Source organism: Ranitomeya imitator, chromosome 9, assembly GCF_032444005.1.
Source record: "Ranitomeya imitator isolate aRanImi1 chromosome 9, aRanImi1.pri, whole genome shotgun sequence".
Classification (NCBI taxonomy): domain Eukaryota; kingdom Metazoa; phylum Chordata; class Amphibia; order Anura; family Dendrobatidae; genus Ranitomeya; species Ranitomeya imitator.
Window position 1 is genome coordinate 137,430,490 of NC_091290.1, and position 22,141 is coordinate 137,452,630.

Sequence of the window (22,141 nt, forward strand, 5' to 3'; positions counted from 1 at the left end):
TGAGGATGCTGTGGATGATAAATGTGGTGGATGAGGATAGCGTGAGTGAGGAATGCAGTGGATGAAGATAGCGTTGATGAGGATGCGGTGGATGATTAATGCGGAGGATGAGGAATGCAGTGGATGAGGATAGCATGAATGATGATAGCGTTGATGAGGATGCAGTGGATGATAAATATGGTGGGTGGGGAATGTGGTGGATGAGGATGTAGTGGATGATGAATGCGGTGGATGAGGATAGTGTGGATGAGGATGCGGTGGATGAGGAATGCAGTGGATGAGGATAGTGTGGATGAGGATGTGGTGGATGAGGAATGCAGTGGATGAGGATAGCGTGGATGAGGATGTGGTGGATGATGAATGCGGTGAATGAGGATAGCATGGATGAGGATATGGTGAATGAGAAATACGGCGAATGAGGATAGTGTGGATGAGGAAGCTGTCAATGATGAATGCGGTGGATGAGGATTGCGTGAATGAGTATGCGGTCGATGATGAATACAGTGGATGAGGATAGTGTGGATGAGGATGCGGTGGATGTGGAATGCGGTGGATAAGGATAGCGTGGATTAGGAATACGGTGGATGAGGAATATGGTGGATGAGGATGCGGTGGATGATGAATGTGGTGGATGAGGATAGTGTGGATGAGGAATACGAGGGTGAGGATAGTGTGGATGAGGATGCGGTGGATGATGACCACGGTGGATGAGGATAGTGTAGATGAGGATGCGGTGGATAAGGATAGCGTGGATGAAGATAGGTGGATGAGGATAGTGTGGATGAGGATGCGGTGGATGATGACCACGGTGGATGAGGATAGTGTGGATGAGGATGCATTGGATGAGGAATATGGTGGATGAGGATAGCGTGGATGAAGATAGGCGGATGAGATATACAGTGGATGAGGATAGTGTGGATGAGGATGCGGTGGATGATGAATGTGGTGGATGAGGATTGCACGGATGAGCACAACATGGATGAGGATATGATGGATGTTCTGGATTAAGATGCTCTGTATGATCGTGGCACGGATGAGCATGGAATGAGGATGGCGTGGATGTTTAGAGATTGAAATTGTAAAAGTTGTCATTGTTGATCCTCTCATATCCAATAACTATCAGTGTTTTTAGGCTGATGACTTTTATGCGTTTCCTCTTGATGATTTTCCACCGCACTTGATAGATTTACCATTTCTGAATCCGATTTCTCAGCCGCTTCTTCCCAGCAATCTGTCAGGAGCTGCGGCTTCTCAGTAATAAAATCACCGTTATTTTCTCTACACAAATCCATTGTTTCTAGGTGCCGGATCTCCCGTCGTGAAGCAGATCCTTTGTGTCTTGAGTTGGAGGTTTAGTATAATATACGCAGGTTTTATTTAGTTTGTTGAACTGTGAATAAAGAATTTGTAACTTTTTTTTTTTTATCTTAGTTTCAAGCTACAGTGAAAGAAGGCGTCACTGGCGTCATGGTTAACCTGACCGTCAACGACAAGGATGACCCCAACACTGGAGCGTGGAAAGCCGTCTACACCATCATCAATGGAAATCCCGGGCAGAGCTTCGAAATTCATACGAATCCCAACACAAACGAGGGGATGCTCTCAGTGGTTAAGGTAAGGCGCTACTGTATGGTAATATATGCATGGAGTCCTTTCTTACCTTTTCCAAGGTAGCTAAAACAAAAATTGATTTTGTGATACTCTGCTGGGGGACGTTTATGCTATATGTCTCTATGTGTCCACCCAGTGGCTGTGATGACAACTGCAGCGTGTTCTGGGGATTTTCTAGTATGCTGTAATACCACATCCGACCAGTAGACAGATGTGGCGCTGCTTCTAAAAAACAAAAAACAGCCGTGATTTTTTTTTTTTACATTTTTTAATAACTTTGAGTTGTCGATGTATATTAAAGTTTTGAATCGTAGAAGAAAATTCTTACTGAAAAGTTAAAAATTAATTTCAAAAGTTGGTTTTTTTTGAGAGTTTACTGAGTGATGTGACATCATTTCTGAGCTTTCTTCTTCCTTTCACGGGAACGTGGTAATTATTTTGTTAAGGCCATTATTTGCTGTGTCAAAAAATAGACCCGACTCGAAATTATAATGATTGTGCCTGTGATGTTCGGAGGTGACAATTGTGCAGAAGGGCATCGGATGAACCTCTGTATTGTCGCAAATAAATATAATTATCCCTAGAAGAGGGCGGAAGGCAAAGGTTCCAAATAATTTAATTTGTGCTTTGTGTATTCAGCACAATGTTCCCTCCTGGAAAGATGGAAAAATGAGTGAAGAAGCTTCCTGACCTTGGTCAATAATGGATGCCCAACTCACCTCTCGTCTTGGGCAAAGTTTGAGCCCTTGTTACAACTTGGGTGGTCCCTTATTGAATGGTGTAAGGGCAAAATTTGAGCCCTTGTTACAACTTGGGTGGTCCCTGTTGTGAATTCTGTGGCTGAATTCACTTCTGTGGTCACAAGTGGTATTGCAGTCTCTGGGCTTCCTCCCTCAGGTGTTTTGGTGAGCTCGTTGGCTGCCTTGCTATTTAGCTCCACCTGAGTCTGTCTTCCTTGCTCCTTGTCAATGTTCCAGTGTTGGATCTGAGCTACTGCATCTTTCCTTGGGCCTGCTGCTCTGCTAGATAAGTGCTTCTAGTTTGTTTTCTGTTTTTTCTGTCCAGCTTGCTATTAACTTTTGCTGGAAGCTCTGAGAAGCAAAGGAGTGCACCGCCGTGCTGTTAGTTCGGCACGGTGGGTCTTTTTGCCCCTTTGCGTGGTTTTCGTTTTAGGGTTTTTTGTAGACTGCATAGTTCTCTTTGCTATCCTCGCTCTGTCTAGAATATCGGGCCTCACTTTGCTGAATCTATTTCATTCCTACGTTTGTCTTTTCATCTTGCTAACAGTCATTATATGTGGGGGGCTGCCTATTCCTTTGGGGTATTTCTCTGAGGTAAGTCAGGCTTGTGTTTCTATCTTCAGGCTAGTCAGCTCCTCAGGCAGTGCCGAGTTGCATAGGTAGTGATAGGCGCAATCCACTGCTGCTTATAGTTGTGTGAGGATAGATCAGGTACTGCAGTCTACAGAGATTCCACATCTCAGAGCTCGTCCTATTGTTTTTGGTTATTGCCAGATCTCTGTATGTGCGCTGATTACTGCACGCTGTGTTGCCTGATTGCCAGCCATAACAGTACAAGGAGCCACCCAATGATTCCCAATAGAGGGAAAAAAGAAATCCTGACAGCATTTTTTTTTCTTAGCTCTGTCTTCAGTCTTTTTTTTCCCCTAGACATTAGAGTGCTTCAGGACACAGCTGTGGACATGGATATTCAGGCTCTGTGCTCCTCAATGGATAATCTCGTAAATGTACAAAAGATTCAAGATACTATTGATCAGAAATCGATACTAGAACCAAGAATTCCGATTCCTGATTTGTTTTTTGGTGACAGAACTAAGTTCCTGAGCTTCAGAAATAATTGTAAGCTATTTTTGGCCTTGAAACCTCATTCTTCTGGTAATCCTATTCAACAGGTTTTGATTATTATTTCTTTTTTGCGCGGCGACCCACAGGACTGGGCGTTTTCTCTTGCACCAGGAGATTCTGCATTGAGTAATGTTGATGCATTTTTCCAGGCGCTGGGATTGCTTTACGATGAGCCTAATTCAGTGGATCAGGCTGAGAAAAATCTGCTGGCTTTATGCCAGGGTCAGGATGATGTAGAAGTATATTGTCAGAAATTTAGGAAGTGGTCAGTACTCACTCTGTGGAATGAATCTGCACTAGCGGCTTTGTTCAGAAAGGGTCTCTCTGAAGCTCTTAAGGATGTAATGGTGGGATTTCCTATGCCTGCTGGTTTGAATGAGTCTATGTCCTTGGCCATTCAGATCGGTCGTCGCTTGCGCGAGCGTAAATCTGTGCACCATCTGGCGGTATTGTCTGAGAGTAAACCTGAGCCTATGCAGTGCGACAGGACTATGACTAAAGTAGAACGGCAAGAACACAGACGTCTGAACAGACTGTGTTTCTATTGTGGTGATTCTACTCATGCTATTTCTAATTGTCCTAAACGCACTAGGCGGTTCGATAGCTCTGCCGTTATTGGTACTGTACAGTCCAAATTCCTTTTGTCCATTACCTTAATGTGCTCTTTGTCATCGTATTCTGTCATGGCGTTTGTGGATTCAGGCGCTGCCCTGAATCTGATGGATTTGGATTATGCTAAACGTTGTGGATTTTTCTTGGAGCCATTGCGGTGTCCTATTCCGTTGAGAGGAATTGATGCTACACCTTTGGCCAAGAATAAGCCTCAGTACTGGGCCCAGCTGACCATGTGCATTGCTCCTGCACATCAGGAAGTTATTCGCTTTCTGGTACTGCATAATTTGCATGATGTGGTCGTGTTGGGGTTGCCATGGCTACAAACCCATAATCCAGTATTGGATTGGAACTCTATGTCGGTAACCAGCTGGGGTTGTCAGGGAGTACATGGTGATGTTCCATTTTTGTCTATTTCGTCATCCATTCCTTCTGACATCCCAGAGTTCTTGTCGGACTTTCAGGATGTATTTGAAGAGTCCAAGTCTGATGCCCTACCTCCGCATAGGAATTGTGATTGTGCTATCGATTTGATTCCTGGTAGTAAATTCCCTAAGGGTCGTTTATTTAATTTGTCCGTACCTGAACACACCGCTATGCGCAGTTATGTGAAGGAGTCCCTGGAGAAGGGACATATTCGCCCATCGTCGTCACCATTGGGAGCAGGGTTCTTTTTTGTAGCCAAGAAGGATGGTTCGCTAAGACCGTGTATTGATTACCGCCTTCTTAATAAGATCACTGTTAAGTTTCAGTATCCCTTGCCATTGATTTCTGACTTGTTTGCTCAGATTAAGGGGGCTAGTTGGTTTACTAAGATTGATCTTCGTGGTGCGTATAATCTGGTGAGAATCAGGCAGGGAGATGAATGGAAAACGGCATTTAATACGCCCGAGGGTCATTTTGAATATCTGGTGATGCCGTTCGGACTTGCCAATGCTCCATCTGTTTTTCAGTCTTTTATGCATGACATTTTCCGTGAGTATCTGGATAAATTCTTGATTGTTTACTTGGATGACATTTTGATCTTCTCAGATGATTGGGAGTCTCATGTGAAGCAAGTCAGAATGGTTTTCCAGGTACTGCGTGCTAATTCCTTGTTCGTGAAGGGATCAAAGTGTCTCTTCGGTGTGCAGAAAGTTTCATTTTTGGGGTTCATCTTTTCCCCTTCTACTATCGAGATGGATCCGGTTAAGGTTCAGGCCATCCAGGATTGGACTCAGCCGACATCTCTAAAAAGTCTGCAGAAATTCCTGGGCTTTGCTAATTTTTATCGTCGCTTCATCTGTAATTTTTCTAGCATTGCCAGACCATTGACGGATTTGACCAAGAAGGGTGCTGATTTGGTTAATTGGTCTTCTGCTGCCGTGGAAGCTTTTCAGGAGTTGAAGCGTCGTTTTTGCTGTGCCCCTGTGTTGTGTCAACCTGATGTTTCTCTTCCGTTCCAGGTCGAGGTTGATGCTTCTGAGATTGGTGCAGGGGCGGTTTTGTCACAGAGAGGTTCTGGTTGCTCAGTGTTCAAACCATGTGCTTTCTTTTCCAGGAAATTTTCTGCTGCTGAGCGTAATTATGATGTGGGCAACCGAGAGTTGCTGGCCATGAAGTGGGCATTCGAGGAGTGGCGTCATTGGCTTGAGGGTGCTAAGCATCGCGTGGTGGTTTTGACTGATCATAAGAACCTTACTTATCTTGAGTCTGCCAAGCGCTTGAATCCAAGACAGGCCCGTTGGTCGTTATTTTTTGCTCGTTTTGATTTTGTGATTTCATACCTTCCGGGCTCTAAAAATGTGAAGGCGGATGCTCTGTCTAGGAGTTTTGTGCCCGACTCTCCGGGGTTATCTGAGCCGGCGAGTATCCTCAAGGAAGGAGTCATTGTGTCTGCCATCTCCCCTGATTTGCGGAGAGTGTTGCAGAAATTTCAGGCTAATAAACCTGATCGTTGTCCGGCCGAGAAACTGTTCGTCCCTGATAGGTGGACTAGTAAAGTTATCTATGAACTTCATTGTTCGGTGCTGGCCGGTCATCCAGGAATCTTTGGTACCAGGGAGTTGGTTGCTAGATCCTTCTGGTGGCCATCTCTGTCGCGGGATGTGCGTGCTTTTGTGCAGTCCTGTGGAATTTGTGCTAGGGCTAAGCCCTGCTGTTCACGTGCCAGTGGGTTGCTTTTGCCCTTGCCGGTCCCGAAGAGGCCTTGGACACATATTTCGATGGATTTCATTTCTGACCTTCCCGTTTCTCAAAAAATGTCGGTCATTTGGGTGGTCTGTGATCGCTTTTCTAAAATGGTCCATCTGGTGCCCTTGGTTAAATTGCCTTCCTCCTCTGATTTGGTGCCTTTGTTCTTCCAGCATGTGGTTCGTTTACATGGCATTCCTGAGAATATTGTTTCTGACAGAGGTTCCCAGTTTGTCTCGAGGTTCTGGCGAGCCTTTTGTGGTAGGATGGGCATTGACCTATCTTTCTCCTCGGCCTTCCATCCTCAGACTAATGGCCAGACCGAACGAACCAATCAGACCTTGGAAACATATCTGAGATGTTTTGTTTCCGCTGACCAGGATGATTGGGTGTCATTTTTGCCGTTGGCTGAGTTCGCCCTTAATAATCGGGCCAGCTCGGCTACCTTGGTCTCTCCATTTTTCTGCAATTCTGGGTTCCATCCTCGTTTCTCTTCAGGACAGGTTGAGTCTTCGGACTGTCCTGGTGTGGATTCTGTGGTGGACAGGTTGCAGCAGATCTGGACTCAGGTAGTGGACAATTTGACCTTGTCCCAGGAGAAGGCTCAGCTTTTCGCTAATCGCAGACGCCGTGTGGGACCCCGACTTCGTGTTGGGGATCTGGTTTGGTTATCTTCTCGTCATATTCCTATGAAGGTTTCCTCTCCTAAATTTAAACCTCGTTTTATTGGTCCGTATAGGATTTCTGAGATTCTCAATCCGGTGTCTTTTCGTCTGATCCTCCCAGACTCCTTTTCCATACATAATGTATTCCATAGGTCGTTGTTGAGGAGATACGTGGCACCTATGGTTCCATCTGTGGAGCCTCCTGCCCCTGTTTTGGTGGAGGGGGAATTGGAGTATATTGTGGAGAAGATTTTGGATTCTCGTGTCTCTAGACGGAAACTCCAGTATCTGGTCAAATGGAAGGGTTATGCTCAGGAAGATAATTCCTGGGTTTTTGCCTCTGATGTCCATGCCCCAGATCTTGTTCGTGCCTTTCATGTGGCTCATCCTGGTCGGCCTGGGGGTTCTGGTGAGGGTTCGGTGACCCCTCCTCAAGGGGGGGGGTACTGTTGTGAATTCTGTGGCTGAATTCACTTCTGTGGTCACAAGTGGTATTGCAGTCTCTGGGCTTCCTCCCTCAGGTGTTTTGGTGAGCTCGTTGGCTGCCTTGCTATTTAGCTCCACCTGAGTCTGTCTTCCTTGCTCCTTGTCAATGTTCCAGTGTTGGATCTGAGCTACTGCATCTTTCCTTGGGCCTGCTGCTCTGCTAGATAAGTGCTTCTAGTTTGTTTTCTGTTTTTTCTGTCCAGCTTGCTATTAACTTTTGCTGGAAGCTCTGAGAAGCAAAGGAGTGCACCGCCGTGCTGTTAGTTCGGCACGGTGGGTCTTTTTGCCCCTTTGCGTGGTTTTCGTTTTAGGGTTTTTTGTAGACTGCATAGTTCTCTTTGCTATCCTCGCTCTGTCTAGAATATCGGGCCTCACTTTGCTGAATCTATTTCATTCCTACGTTTGTCTTTTCATCTTGCTAACAGTCATTATATGTGGGGGGCTGCCTATTCCTTTGGGGTATTTCTCTGAGGTAAGTCAGGCTTGTGTTTCTATCTTCAGGCTAGTCAGCTCCTCAGGCAGTGCCGAGTTGCATAGGTAGTGATAGGCGCAATCCACTGCTGCTTATAGTTGTGTGAGGATAGATCAGGTACTGCAGTCTACAGAGATTCCACATCTCAGAGCTCGTCCTATTGTTTTTGGTTATTGCCAGATCTCTGTATGTGCGCTGATTACTGCACGCTGTGTTGCCTGATTGCCAGCCATAACAGGTCCCTTATTGAATGGTGTAAGGGCAAAGTTTGAGCCCTTGTTACAACTTGGGTAGTCCCTTATTGAATGGTGTAAGACCCTCAGCGTTTCTGAAGATCATCTTGTACTCTGGAAAGTCAGAAAAACTCTTTATGACCTTAGGTTGCAACATGTCTCTGCCTGGCCGAAAAGTAGACAACTCCATCAACCCATCCTGGAGCTAAACTATGTGCTATGTATTCGAGAAATAATATCAAATCTTCAAATCGAGTGGTAGAAAGTTCTTGGAAGCCCATAAAACTCTGACCCCCAAGTTTTATATTTGGAAGAGCAACGCTCCCAAGCCTCCTGCTTTCCCAAAGGGACGTGCCTATCTGAAGATTGACAGTGCACTCCCTAATGCTGAAGTGGCATAAAGTGATCCCAGCCAGCAGTAGGTCTGTGCTTACAAGCTTGTAAAAAATATTTGGAATTGAGAGTCCTCAGTGGTTGATACCTTTCAATGGCTAACTGAAAAGATACCAACCACTGAGGACTCTCAATTCCAAATATTTTTCTATCTACTGGCTAACACGGTACAAAGATATATATCTTTCCTGTACAAGCTTGTAAGAGCTGCACAGGCTCGGGAACCACTGCTAAAGTGCAGATTTGGGCAAACATGCAGACAATGTACACAAAACATTCAAAATGACAAATTCTTCTGTTTCTGAGAATGCAGACAATTTAAAAAAAATAAACTTTTAATTGAAAAGATGCTTGTTTCTTCCAGCACTTTCCAATTGTATCCATAAATAGATGATGAGAAAACACAGTGACCCCACCAGCAGAATAGTGAGTGCAGCTCTGGGGTATAATACAGGATGTAACTCAGGATCAGTAATGTAATGTATGTACACACTGACTGCACCAGCAGAATAGTGAGTGCAGCTCTGGAGTATAATACAGGATGTAACTCAGGATCAGTAATGTAATGTATGTACACAGTGACTGCACCAGCAGAATAGTGAGTGCAGCTCTGGAGTATAATACAGGATGTAACTCAGGATCAGTAATGTAATGTATGTACACAGTGACTGCACCAGCAGAATAGTGAGTGCAGCTCTGGAGTATAATACAGGATGTAACTCAGGATCAGTAATGTAATGTATGTACACAGTGACTACACCAGCAGAATAGTGAGTGCAGCTCTGAGGTATTATACAGGATGTAACTCAGGATCAGTAATGTAATGTATGTACACAGTGACTGCACCAGCAGAATAATGAGTGCAGCTCTGGGGTATAATACAGGATGTAACTTGGGATCAGTAATGTAATGTATGTACACAGTGACTGCACCAGCAGAATAGTGAGTGCAGCTCAGGGGTATAATACAGGATGTAACTCAGGATCAGTAATGTAATGTATGTACACAGTGACTGCACCAGCAGAATAGTGAGTGCAGCTCTGGAGTATAATACAGGATGTAACTCAGGATCAGTAATGTAATGTATGTACACAGTGACTACACCAGCAGAATAGTGAGTGCAGCTCTGAGGTATAATACAGGATGTAACTCAGGATCAGTAATGTAATGTATGTACACAGTGACTGCACCAGCAGAATAATGAGTGCAGCTCGGAGTATAATACAGGATGTAACTCAGGATCAGTAATGTAATGTATGTACACAGTGACTGCACCAGCAGAATAGTGAGTGCAGCTCTGGAGTATAATACAGGATGTAACTTGGGATCAGTAATGTAATGTATGTACACAGTGACTGCACCAGCAGAATAGTGAGTGCAGCTCAGGGGTATAATACAGGATGTAACTCAGGATCAGTAATGTAATGTATGTACACAATGACTGCACCAGCAGAATAATGAGTGCAGCTCTGGGGTATAATACAGGATGTAACTTGGGATCAGTAATGTAATGTATGTACACAGTGACTGCACCAGCAGAATAATGAGTGCAGCTCTGGAGTATAGTGCAGGAGGTAATTTATGATATTCACAGTGAATATATTAGCATTAATACAGAATTATGATTGTTTTTGTAAAAAGCAGCTCAGAGGAAAACCTTTTTAATGCAAGAGTGGTCCCCGAAAATGACAGTGTAGGGCTAGGGATGGATGAGTAAGACGTTGCCTCTTAATAATTCTTGTCTTCTACATTTATCTCTCTAAATTAAATAGAATTTAGTATTTGTTGTATAATGCAGGATTCCGGAATCTCGGCTGATCTGAGCGGTGGGTTCAGGCAGTGTGTAGCCCCCACTGCCCCAACATTGACCAACAGCAGTGAATTAAGTATGGGACTTGTTCAGGTGACAGATTATGCACAATATATGAGAAATCGCAGCTTTCATGTAAATGCTCATTCAGTTTTAATAAAGCTTTGTTTGTGTTTGCCCTACTGAGCCGGGATAAGAATGATCATGTGTATTATTGCCGCTCATGCTCAGCACCGAGCTATAATCGGGGCAATATGGAGTCAGATCTTCATAAATATGAAGGAGGAACACAAATCAGACGAAGGATACAATCTTCGAAGTCAGGATCATGGACCGGAGAACATTTATCAGACTGCTGATTTTTACAACCAGAGATAATGTAGTGCTAAACAGAATAACTTACTATATATGGAGCAGGACATTGCTCGCTCAATAATCCACTGCTTGCACGGGTGTTGGGGTGAGGAACCTATGGTCACACCCGGTACTTGGAGCCTAGAGTGTCCCAAAAGTTCCTTTTCTGTATGCCAATCAATTCTATAAATAAGATCTAATAATTAGGTCTCCAAAATTTTGTTTGAAACCCCCAAACCCATAAATTCTAGCTCTACCTACAAGCATTGCTTGCATCACAATAATTGCAGGCACCAAAACATACAACATGGCAAAAAAAGAGCTCGTCCATGTAGACATGATGGATTCAAACCATTTTTTTTTAGTAAAATTGTTTGTAGCTATTGAAGGGAAGTTTTACAATTTGAGAAAATTTTGGTAAAATTTTTTAAAGAATTTTTCAGGGCAAAATGAAGAAACAACATACGTCACCCACTTTTTACGTGCCACACTCATTTATAAGACTCCTTTGTCCTCCTCTATGGCCATATAAGATGCCCGTGCCTCCCTCACTTTCTGTGTTATATACTGTATACATGTATGACCTTCATGGTCTTGTTTGAGCTCTTTGTGCTGCCTATAATGCGCATCCCACTCAGCGAGCAGCACATTTTTCTTTCTGGGCATCACAAATTTCTCCAGAGAATATTACAACGTTGGAAAGGATCCTTCACCTTTTTCCAGATTTCTGGCATGCCTATAATGTTTTTTAGGGTCACAGAAATACCATTTTTTCATTGCCATGGCTAGATTATGTAGCCTGGTCTCTGAACATGAGTCCAGATACTTGGGGTTGAGTCCAGATACCATGGCGGAGCAAATCTTTGGGCAGTGGTGGTCCTGGGAAGTTTCTTCAGCAGGCATGGCAACTCTTCCGAGGTATCATCTTTTCCAAAGAACCTTCCAGGAGAGTTGACAAGTATCTCTTTAGGTCCCTTCTGACATATCAGATCATATTAGGTCTCTTTAGGTCTCTTCTGACATATCAGTGCCTAAATTGAAGACCATAAACAACTGTCCTATGCAAAATAGGAATTCTGGATTTGTAAAAAAAACCAAAACCTGTGCCTAAGGCGGCTAAAATAGTTTGGCGTCTATATAAATACAGTCAGTATTGAATCATGGTGACCGTGAATGTAACAACTTCCTCCAAGTATAATAAGACTTGTCTGTTTTTTGAATTGCAGCCATTGGACTGTGAGATTTTGGCTTTTCACACGCTACTGATCAAAGTTGAGAATGAAGATCCTCTTATCCCAGACATTGGATACGGTGCAAGCTCTACAGCCACAGTTCAGATCAATGTATTAGATGTCAATGAGGGTCCAGTTTTTCAACCTGATCCTATGAAAGTGTCGACACAAGAAAACATTCCCATCGGATCTATGTTGCTTACAGTGAGCGCTACGGATCCAGACACTCTGCAGCATCAAACTATACGGTAAGTTTCCTGTGGTCAAGGATGGACCAAACCATTCTGCCGTATGAGGAATATCTAAACTCTCAATTTTTTCTTTTTCCAAAAAGTTTGTACTTCTAAATGGTATGCCCAGGATAAGATAAAGGTTTAATTTTTTATTTATTTCACATTTCCTTTCTTACCATTTTTTTGGGCTCAATATATCCCAAGATGTGTGCCACGAGATGAGCAGCTTTGGAAAAAAAATTCTGATTTTGTGATACTCTGCCAGGAGATGTTTATGTTATTGTGTTTATATGTCACCGCTAAGTGGTTGTGATATGAATTACAGTCTGTCAATCCTTTTCCTGCCATTTAAGAATCCTTTATGCCAATGGTATTTTCCGGTGAATGGTTGGAAAATGATGGTGATTGAGCTTCTTTGTGGCTCCATTGTGCACCATTTTGGTTTGGATCATGGTGGCCAATCTCTACTGGAGCTGTATTTTATTTTGGCATGGACGGTATATCGATGATGTGTTTTTGTTGGCTTTGAAGCTTTTGTGTCTTGTGCAGTTGTTTTTCATTGCTTTCTATACTGGTAAAATCCATCCTATGGGGCAAAGATGATTAGTGTATAAAATAGCGTCTTCAAATGGGTGGATCCCAATGGAGACATTAAGATGACCCTCCACCCCGGCACCGAAAATTGACAATACTTTTGCATATTAAGCATTGCGGCTTAAAAGTCTCCTCATCTCGACAAAAAGAAACATTACTTCTTGGATCCCAGTTTGACGCCTCTCACACAGCTAATCCAGATCTCATACTTTGCACTGATGAGGGGCAGCACCCCGAAACACAGTGTCAGCTTATTGAGATTTTGGCTTTTATCCTAAGTCACGTGACAAGGCTCGTTAGAGAGTTGACATTGACTTTTAGGATTGCTACTTCCTATAGTTGGCGCTAAAGTTCTAGTTGTCTTCCTCTCCGAAGAGAACATTTCCATATCACAGGAAAGGCTGGAGAGATGGGGTTCAGGCTCATCACTATGCTCCCCATACCACCATAGTGGTCATCTTGGATGCAGGAGGACCAGAATGCTGGTCTCTGCCTAGGAGGAATCTGGAGACAATTGGAGGGCACCAAGGAAAGTGTGCATTACGAATCTGGTAGTAGGGGGAAGGTTTTCTTTAAATACTTTCTATTGTTTGCATGATTTTAACTTTTTTTTTGCTTCCCTGACAGAAAAATACTCTCATTATTTATATAGAAATGCTCTGTATTCGTACCGTGTCGGAGTAGGAGTTCCATATATCCGTGCCATGTATCTGTGCCATATAGGACTTCCATATTGGACTAGGAGTGCTGTGTATCAATGCCATGTGGGAATAGATGTGCCATATATCTGTGCCATATAGGAGTAGAAGTACCATGCATCCGCGTCATGTGGGAGTTAGAAGTACTGTGTATCTGTGCAGTGTTACAGCTGGAGTGCTATGTATCCATGCCGTGTGGCAGCAGGAGTGACGTGCATCTGTGCCGTGTGTCTCTGCAGTGTTGGATCTGGAGTGCCATGTATCCATGCCATGTTGGAGTAGAAAAAGGTTTGGACTGGCCGACCTGAGAAACGGAGATTTCTCTGCTGGGCCCTGTATCTGTGCAGTATGGAAGGAGGAGTACTCTGTATCCATGCCATGTGGGAGCTGGAGTGACGTGTATCTGTGCAGTGTTGAAGTAGGAGTGCTGTATCTGCGCCATGTAGGAGCAATAATACTGTGTATCCATGCCGTGTTGGAGCAGGAGTGCTGTGTATCTGTGCAGTATGGGAGAAGGAGTAATGTGTATCTGTGCCATGCTGGAGCAGAGCACGAGTGCCGTGTTGGAGCAGGTGTGCTGTGTATCCGTGCCGTGTTGGAGCAGGTGTGCTGTGTATCCCTGCCGTGTTGGAGCAGGTGTGCTGTGTATCCGTGCCATGTTGGAGCAGGTGTGCTGTGTATCCGTGCCGTGTTGGAGCAGGTGTGCTGTGTATCCCTGTCGTGTAGGAGCAGGTGTGCTGTGTATCCGTGCTGTGTTGTAGCAGGTGTGCTGTGTATCCCTGTCGTGTAGGAGCAGGTGTGCTGTGTATCCTTGCCGTGTTGGAGCAGGTGTGATGTGTATCCATGCCGTGTTGGAGCAGGTGTGCTGTTTATCCATGCCATGTTGGAGCAGGAGTGCTGTGCATCCATGCTGTGTTGGAGCAGGTGTGCTGTGTATCCATGCCATAATGGAGCAGGTGTGCTGTGTATCCCTGTCGTGTAGGAGCAGGTGTGCTGTGTATCCATGCTGTGTTGTAGCAGGTGTGCTGTGTATCCCTGTCGTGTAGGAGCAGGTGTGCTGTGTATCCCTGCCGTGTTGGAGCAGGTGTGCTGTGTATCCCTGCTGTGTTTGGAGCAAGTGCGCTGTGTATCCATGCCATGTTGGAGCAGGAGTGCTGTGTATCCATGCCGTGTTGGAGCAGGTGTGCTGTGTATCCATGCCGTGTTGGAGAAGGTGTGTTGTGTATACCTGCCGTGTTGGAGCAAGTGTGCTGTGTATCCCTGCCATGTTGGAGCAGGTGTGATGTGTATCCCTGCCGTGTTGGAGCAAGTGCGCTGTGTATCCATGCCATGTTGGAGCAGGAGTGCTGTGTATCCATGCCGTGTTGGAGCAGGTGTGCTGTGTATCCATGCCGTGTTGGAGCAGGTGTGATGTGTATCCGTGGCGTGTTGGAGCAGGTGTGCTGTGTATCTGTGCCGTGTTGGAGCAGGTGTGATGTGTATCCGTGGCGTGTTGGAGCAGGTGTGCTGTGTATCTGTGCCGTGTTGGAGCAGGTGTGATGTGTATCCGTGGCATGTTGGAGCAGGTGTGCTGTGTATCTGTGCCATGTTGGAGCAGGTGTGCTGTGTATCCTTGCAGTGTTGGAGCAGGTGTGCTGTGTATCCCTGCTGTGTTGAAGCAGGTGTGCTGTGTATCTGTGCCGTGTTGGAGCAGGTGTGTTGTGTATCTGTGCTGTGTTGGAGCAGGTGTGATGTGTATCCGTGGCGTGTTGGAGCAGGTGTGATGTGTATCCATGCTGTGTTGGAGCAGGTGTGCTGTGTATCCATGCCGTGTTGGAGCAGGTGTGATATGTATACCTGCTGTATTGGAACAGGTGTGCTGTGTATCTGTGCCGTGTTGGAGCAGGTGTGCTGTGTATCTGTGTTGGAACAGGTGTGCTGTGTATCCGTGGCGTGTTGGATCAGGTGTGATGTGTATCTGTGCTGTGTTGGAGCAGGTGTGCTGTGTGTCCATGCCATGTTGGAGCAGGTGTGATATGTATCCCTGCTGTGTTGGAGCAGGTGTGCTGTGTATCCGTGCTGTGTTGGAGCAGGTGTGCTGTGTATCCGTGCCGTGTAGGAGCAGGTGTGCTGTGTATCCCTCCCATGTTGGAGCAGGTGTGATGTGTATCCATGCCGTGTTGGAGCAGGTGTGCTGTTTATCCATGCCATGTTGGAGCAGGAGTGCTGTGTATCCATGCTGTGTTGGAGCAGGTGTGCTGTGCATCCATGGCATAATGGAGCAGGTATGCTGTGTATCCATGCCATAATGGAGCAGGTATGCTGTGCATCCCTGCCGTGTTGGAGCAGGTGTGCTGTGTATCCCTGCCGTGTTGGAGCAGGTGCGCTGTGTATCCATGCCATGTTGGAGCAGGAGTGCTGTGTATCCCTGCCGTGTTGGAGCAAGTGTGATGTGTAGCTGTGCCGTGTTGGAGCAGGTGTGCTGTGTATCTGTGTTGGAGCAGGTGTTCTGTGTATCCCTGCTGTGGTGGAGCAGGTGTGCTGTGTATCTGTGCCGTGTTGGAGCAGGTGTGCTGTGTATCCCTGCTGTGTTGAAGCAGGTGTGCGGTATTTCTGTGCCGTGTTGGAGCAGGTGTGTTGTGTATCTGTGCCGTGTTGGAGCAGGTGTGATGTGTATCCGTGGCGTGTTGGAGCAGGTGTGCTGTGTATCCTTGCAGTGTTGGAGCAGGAGTGCTGTGTATCCCTGCTGTGTTGAAGCAGGTGTGCTGTGTATCTGTGCCGTGTTGGAGCAGGTGTGTTGTGTATCTGTGCCGTGTTGGAGCAGGTGTGATGTGTATCCGTGGCGTGTTGGAGCAGGTGTGATGTGTATCCATGCTGTCTTGGAGCAGGTGTGCTGTGTATCCATGCCGTGTTGGAGCAGGTGTGATATGTATACCTGCTGTATTGGAACAGGTGTGCTGTGTATCTGTGCCGTGTTGGAGCAGGTGTGCTGTGTATCTGTGTTGGAGCAGGTGTGCTGTGTATCCCTGCTGTGTTGGAGCAGGTGTGCTGTGTATCTGTGCTGTGTTGGAGCAGGTGTGCTGTGTATCTGTGCCGTGTTGGAGCAGGTGTGCTGTGTATCCGTGGCGTGTTGGAGCAGGTGTGCTGTGTATCCTTGCAGTGTTGGAGCAGGTGTGTTGTGTATCTGTGCCATGTTGGAGCAGGTGTGATGTGTATCCCTGCCGTGTTGGAGCAGGTGTGTTGTGTATCTGTGCTGTGTTGGAACAGGTGTGCTGTGTATCCCTGCTGTGTTGAAGCAGGTGTGCTGTGTATCCGTGCCGTCTTGGAGCAGGTGTGCTGTGTATCCTACGTGTGATATTTATATAGGAATAGTCCAGCCCACTTCAATAGACTGACATGATAAGTAGGAAACATTGGCTCCTACTCCAGCATGACTTCTTCCAAGTGTTCAAAAATGCTGATTTTCTAGTTTTACATTGGTTTTATGTATTTTAAATATCACACATGATACTTCCTATCGTTCACTCTGTTCCTTTTTTAATAAATGTATAACATTTGGTAGATGATTAAAGTTTTTTGCATTCTAAAATAGATATAGAGAATAATCGGGCATTTCGATTCAATTTTCCGTTCTTTGGGGAAGAGAGACAATTATTAAGCTCGGCTGTATACATATATTTAAGAATTAAAAAAAAAATCAATTAAAAAAGCTAATTTAGTGACTTACAATTATAATTCCCTAATCTAAGACTCTTGGGGAAGATTGTCATGTTCATTATTATAATTTGCTAATCCTCCTATATTAATATTTCTGTCTTCTAGACTTACAACATTATTTTGCCGCTCCTACCCGTGCGTGGAGGACGACACCAGAAAAACCCTTTTTTTTAAAAAAAATTAATTTCTGACACCCTACAAAGTGATGCAAATATGACGGCGTCCGACGTGTTAATATATGAACCCTCAGTGTAACGTGAGCAAAGCGCTAAAAGTTTGTCCTTCTTGTAAAATATATTGAGAACTGTGATCTCTGTTCCTCGGGGGCGTGAACACAAGTGGAAGAGTCCATTATCCAAATTAAAATGGGGGTGTTTCTCATCCTACTCCACAACCCAATTTTTTTTATTATTATTTTTTTTACTTTTGGGGCTAAAATTCACTTTTACTATTGGGTTTCTTAAAATGTTTTGCCTTCAATAGGCTCTTGCGTTGCACTGGCTGCAGAATGAGTAAACTGAGAATCGTTCCGTAACGACCACAGACCACAGTTGAATGAGGAGGAGAACAAAAAAATCCTGTAAAAAGCCAAATATTCAATTGCAAAAATTCTATTTACCCTGAAATAGTATAGAATAAAGGCGGAGACAACCCCTTTAATACAATTTATTTTTGAGCATCTCTTCTCTATTAAAGTCTGCTCACTATCCAATCCCTTTAAATAGTTTGCTTCCTTTCAGGTTCATTCTTACTGATTTCTTTTTGTTCCTTCCCTTTCATGTTCATTCTTTATGGTTTGTCACTTTTAATTAAGAGCTAATGTGAATTAAATCTTTTGTAATTCTGTTCAATTTTTTTCTATACTTCTCCTGTGATAAATCATAATTAATTTTAGCTTTTTTTTTTTCTCCCTTTGCATAATATTGAAGCTACTTATGTCTAGGCGCAGCGACCGGAGTAGGATTTCGACATGTGTTGACGAGTAGAAATGACTCATGCTACAAAAACCATTTATTAGATGCAAAAAATGTCATTAATTAATTAGTTTCTTTTTTTTGTGGAAAAAACAATGTAAAACAAAGGTATGGATTTTGCAATAGGGACCAGTGACTTTAATTTAAAGGGTTAATCCGACACGTAGTTATTCATAGGCTAGGTCAAGAATATCATATTTGGGGGGGGGTCTGACACTTGACACCCCCAATATTGAGCAAGAAATTCACCTTAAATAGCACAGCTCCATATACTATGTAGTGGCCATTTTGGGTACTGCAGCACATTTTTTTAATTAAAACTTATTGGTAGAGTTGCCGGGTGTGTCGGACCTTCACTGATCTGATACTGATAACCTATTTTACACCCCCAACAATCTGCTGATCGGTTTATTAAAGTCACTATTTCCAAAAATTCCTTTTTGGCCAATAGTGATAATTAAAATAGGAATTATTAAATTAAATGATTAAATAGCTATTATAAATTCAAATATATATTAGATTATTATTAAATACAATATTAAATTATTAATTATTATTAAATAGTAATTATTATTGTCATTATTATTATTGAAATCTAATTATTTTTGACCAATAGGAATTATTTATTATTAAATTTAATAAAAATGTCATTATTATTAACCAAATTCAATTAAAAAAAATTACATTATTATTTCCAAATAATCCTTTTTTGGCCAATAGTAATAATTAAAATAAGAATGATTAAATGAAATGATTAAATAGCTATTATAAAATCAAATATATATTAAATTATTATTAAATATACAGTACAGACCAAAAGTTTGGACACAACTTTTCATTTAAAGATTTTTCTGTATTTTCATGACTATGAAAACTGTACATTTAAACTGAAGGCATCAAAACTATGAATTAACACATGTGGAATTATATACTTAACAAAAAAGTGTGAAACAACTGATAATATGTCTTATATTCTAGGTTCTTCAAAGTAGCCACCTTTTGCTTTGATGACTGCTTTGCACACTCTTGGCATTCTCTTGATGAGCTTCAAGAGGTAGTCACCGGGAATGGTTTTCACTTCACAGGTGTGCCCTGTCAGGTTTAATAAGTGGGATTTCTTGTCTTATAAATGGTGTTGGGACCATCAGTTGTGTTGTGTCTCGTGGATACACAGCTGATAGTCCTACTGAATAGACTGTTAGCTGCTTTTTTCTTGCCATAATAAAAATTCTAGTAAAGAAAATGAGTGTCCATCATTACTTTAAGAAATGAAGGTCAGTCACTCCGAAAAATTGGGAAAACTTTGAAAATGTCCCCAAGTGCAGTGGCAAAAACCATCAACCGCTACAAAGAAATTGGCTCACATGAGGACCACCCCAGGAAAGGAAGACCAAGAGTCACCTCTGCTTCTGAGGATAAGTTTATCAGAGTCACCAGCCTCAGAAATCGCAGGTTAACAGCAGCTCAGATTAGAGACCAGGTCAATGCCACACAGAGTTCTAGCAGCAGACACATCTCTACAACAACTGTTAAGAGGAGACTTTGTGCAGCAGGCCTTCATGGTAAAATAGCTGCTAGGAAACCACTGCTAAAGACAGGCAACAAGCAGAAGAGACTTGTTTGGGCTAAAGAACACAAGGAATGGACATTAGACCAGTGGAAATCTGTGCTTTGGTCTGATGAGTCCAAATTTGAGATCTTTGGTTCCAACCACCGTGTCTTTGTGCGATGCAGAAAAGGTGAACGGATGGACTCTACATGCCTGGTTCCCACCGTGAAGCATGGAGGAGGAGGTGTGATGTGTGGGGGTGCTTTGCTGATGACACTGTTGGGGATTTATTCAAAATTGAAGGCATACTGAACCAGCATGGCTGCCACAGCATCTTGCAGCGGCATGCTATTCCATCCGGTTTGCGTTTAGTTGGACCATCATTTATTTTTCAAGAGGACAATGACCCCAAACACACCTCCAGGCTGTGTAAGGGCTATTTGACCAAGTCGGAGAGTGATGGGGTGCTACGCCAGATGACCTGGCCTCCACAGTCACCAGTCCTGAACCCAATCGAGATGGTTTGGGGTGAGCTGGACCGCAGAGTGAAGGCAAAAGGGCCAACAAGTGCTAAGCATCTCTGGGAACTCCTTCAAGATTGTTGGAAGACCATTCCCGGTGACTACCTCTTGACGCTCATCAAGAGAATGCTAAGAGTGTGCAAAGCAGTCATCAAAGCAAAAGGTGGCTACTTTGAAGAACCTAGAATATAAGACATAATTTCAGTTGTTTCACAGTTTTTTGTTAAGTATATAATTCCACATGGGTTAATTCATAGTTTTGATGCCTTCAGTGTGAATGTACAATTTTCATAGCCATGAAAATACAGAAAAATCTTTAAATGAGAAGGTGTGTCCAAACTTTTGGTCTGTATTGTACATTATTATTAAATACAATATGAAATTATTAATTATTATTAAATAGTAATTATTATTGTTATTATTATTGCATACTAATTATTTTTTGCCAATAGGAATTATTTATTATTAAATTTAATATAAATGTAATTATTATTATCCAAATTAGTTTAAAAAATAATTGCATTATTACTACATTAAATATTATATTAAATTATTAACTATTATATAGAAATTGTTATTATTATTATTATTATTATTATTATTAAAGTAATAATTTCAAAAAAATCCTTTTTGGCCAATAGGCTGATTACTCTCCAAAAATTGAACCCTTCCATCATAATGTGCGATAATATGTATCACAAGTGTCATTATTATTGACACCTCTTAGGGGGTATAAATTTATGGTGATTTTTTTTTCTGGTCAGCCCACCATAGAATCTGCTGCAAACTCTGCAGAGCATCCTCCCTGTGTGAATGTGGCTTTCGCTCCAGTCCAAGATGCCCCTGTAAAGGTTGCACAAGTTCGGTCTATCCCGAGTTCCTGCTCTCCATTTTTTGGACCGAATGCACCATTTTTATGGAGCGTCCTTATGTGCAATGGTCTCAGTTTTGCAGAGGATGAATTTGTACCTTTGGCCCGAATCCGGATGAACCCTAAACGCCCTTCTGCCCCGTAGGGGGACCCTAGCACTCTATGGATGCCTCATGCTACAGATTTTGCATCCAGACAGGACACCTCTGCTATAGACATTGCCTACGCACCGGTATAGGTGCCATCACAAGTTGACAGCAGCGGGAGCCGTCCTCTCGCAGTGACAGCCGCCGTACTGAGTGACACTAATATCCCCTGTCATGCAGTTAACGCTTCGTCTGCAGTAAGTCGCTCCATTTTTACAACTTGTATTTGCGGCAGGATTAATTCTCAGCTTGTCTATTCCAAGTATTTTTTTTTTCTACTTGACTCCGTAGGGAGGGTTGGGAAGGAGCAGCGTCTTCGGGCGATGGTTTTCTTTTCAGACAATCCACTTTCTTCTTTCCTATGCCGTTGGCCCGCAGCATTCTGCTTTCTTCCTCTACCCTGAATACAGGAAGCAGCAATAAAATAAAGGTATATTTGTTACTATATCTCGGGGAAATGGACCCGCTGCTCCGCAATATCTGATGTTATAAAGGACAATTCACAGCGCTGTTATCATTTGCTTCAATCATAAAGAAAATATACATTTTCGGAATTGTTTCTCTTTTTCCATTATAATTACCATTCACATTGTGCCTCAGGAGAAGGCTAAAAACGAATACCGGTATTTTCTACAGGGGTTTCCTGTGTATTCAATACCGCCCACTGATAATACGCTTCTTATAAAACTCCTTTCAGAGATTTGGGAATGTATTTAGTTTATCAAAACTATCAACTATTCACAAATGAATACAAACTTTAATACAATAACTACTATGTGTAATAACCTGACTACAATAATACTGCACCCTATGTACAAGAATATAACTACTATAATACTGCACCTATGTACAAGAATATAACTACTATAATACTGCACCTATGTACAAGAATATAACTACTATAATACTGCCCCTATGTACAAGAATATAACTATTATAATACTGCACCTATGT

At 43.2% G+C, this 22,141-nt stretch overlaps 1 protein-coding gene across 1 annotated transcript in view; it reads left to right on the forward strand.

The window, feature by feature from the left end:
- The window catches only part of CDH13 (cadherin 13), a 667,269-nt gene that overhangs the window by 571,554 nt on the left and 73,574 nt on the right, over positions 1 to 22,141 (forward strand). The window contains exons 9-10 of the mRNA XM_069739177.1: positions 1,432 to 1,614; positions 11,900 to 12,153. Coding sequence (XP_069595278.1) covers positions 1,432 to 1,614; positions 11,900 to 12,153 — 437 coding nt within the window. The remainder of the gene's footprint in view (positions 1 to 1,431; positions 1,615 to 11,899; positions 12,154 to 22,141) is intronic.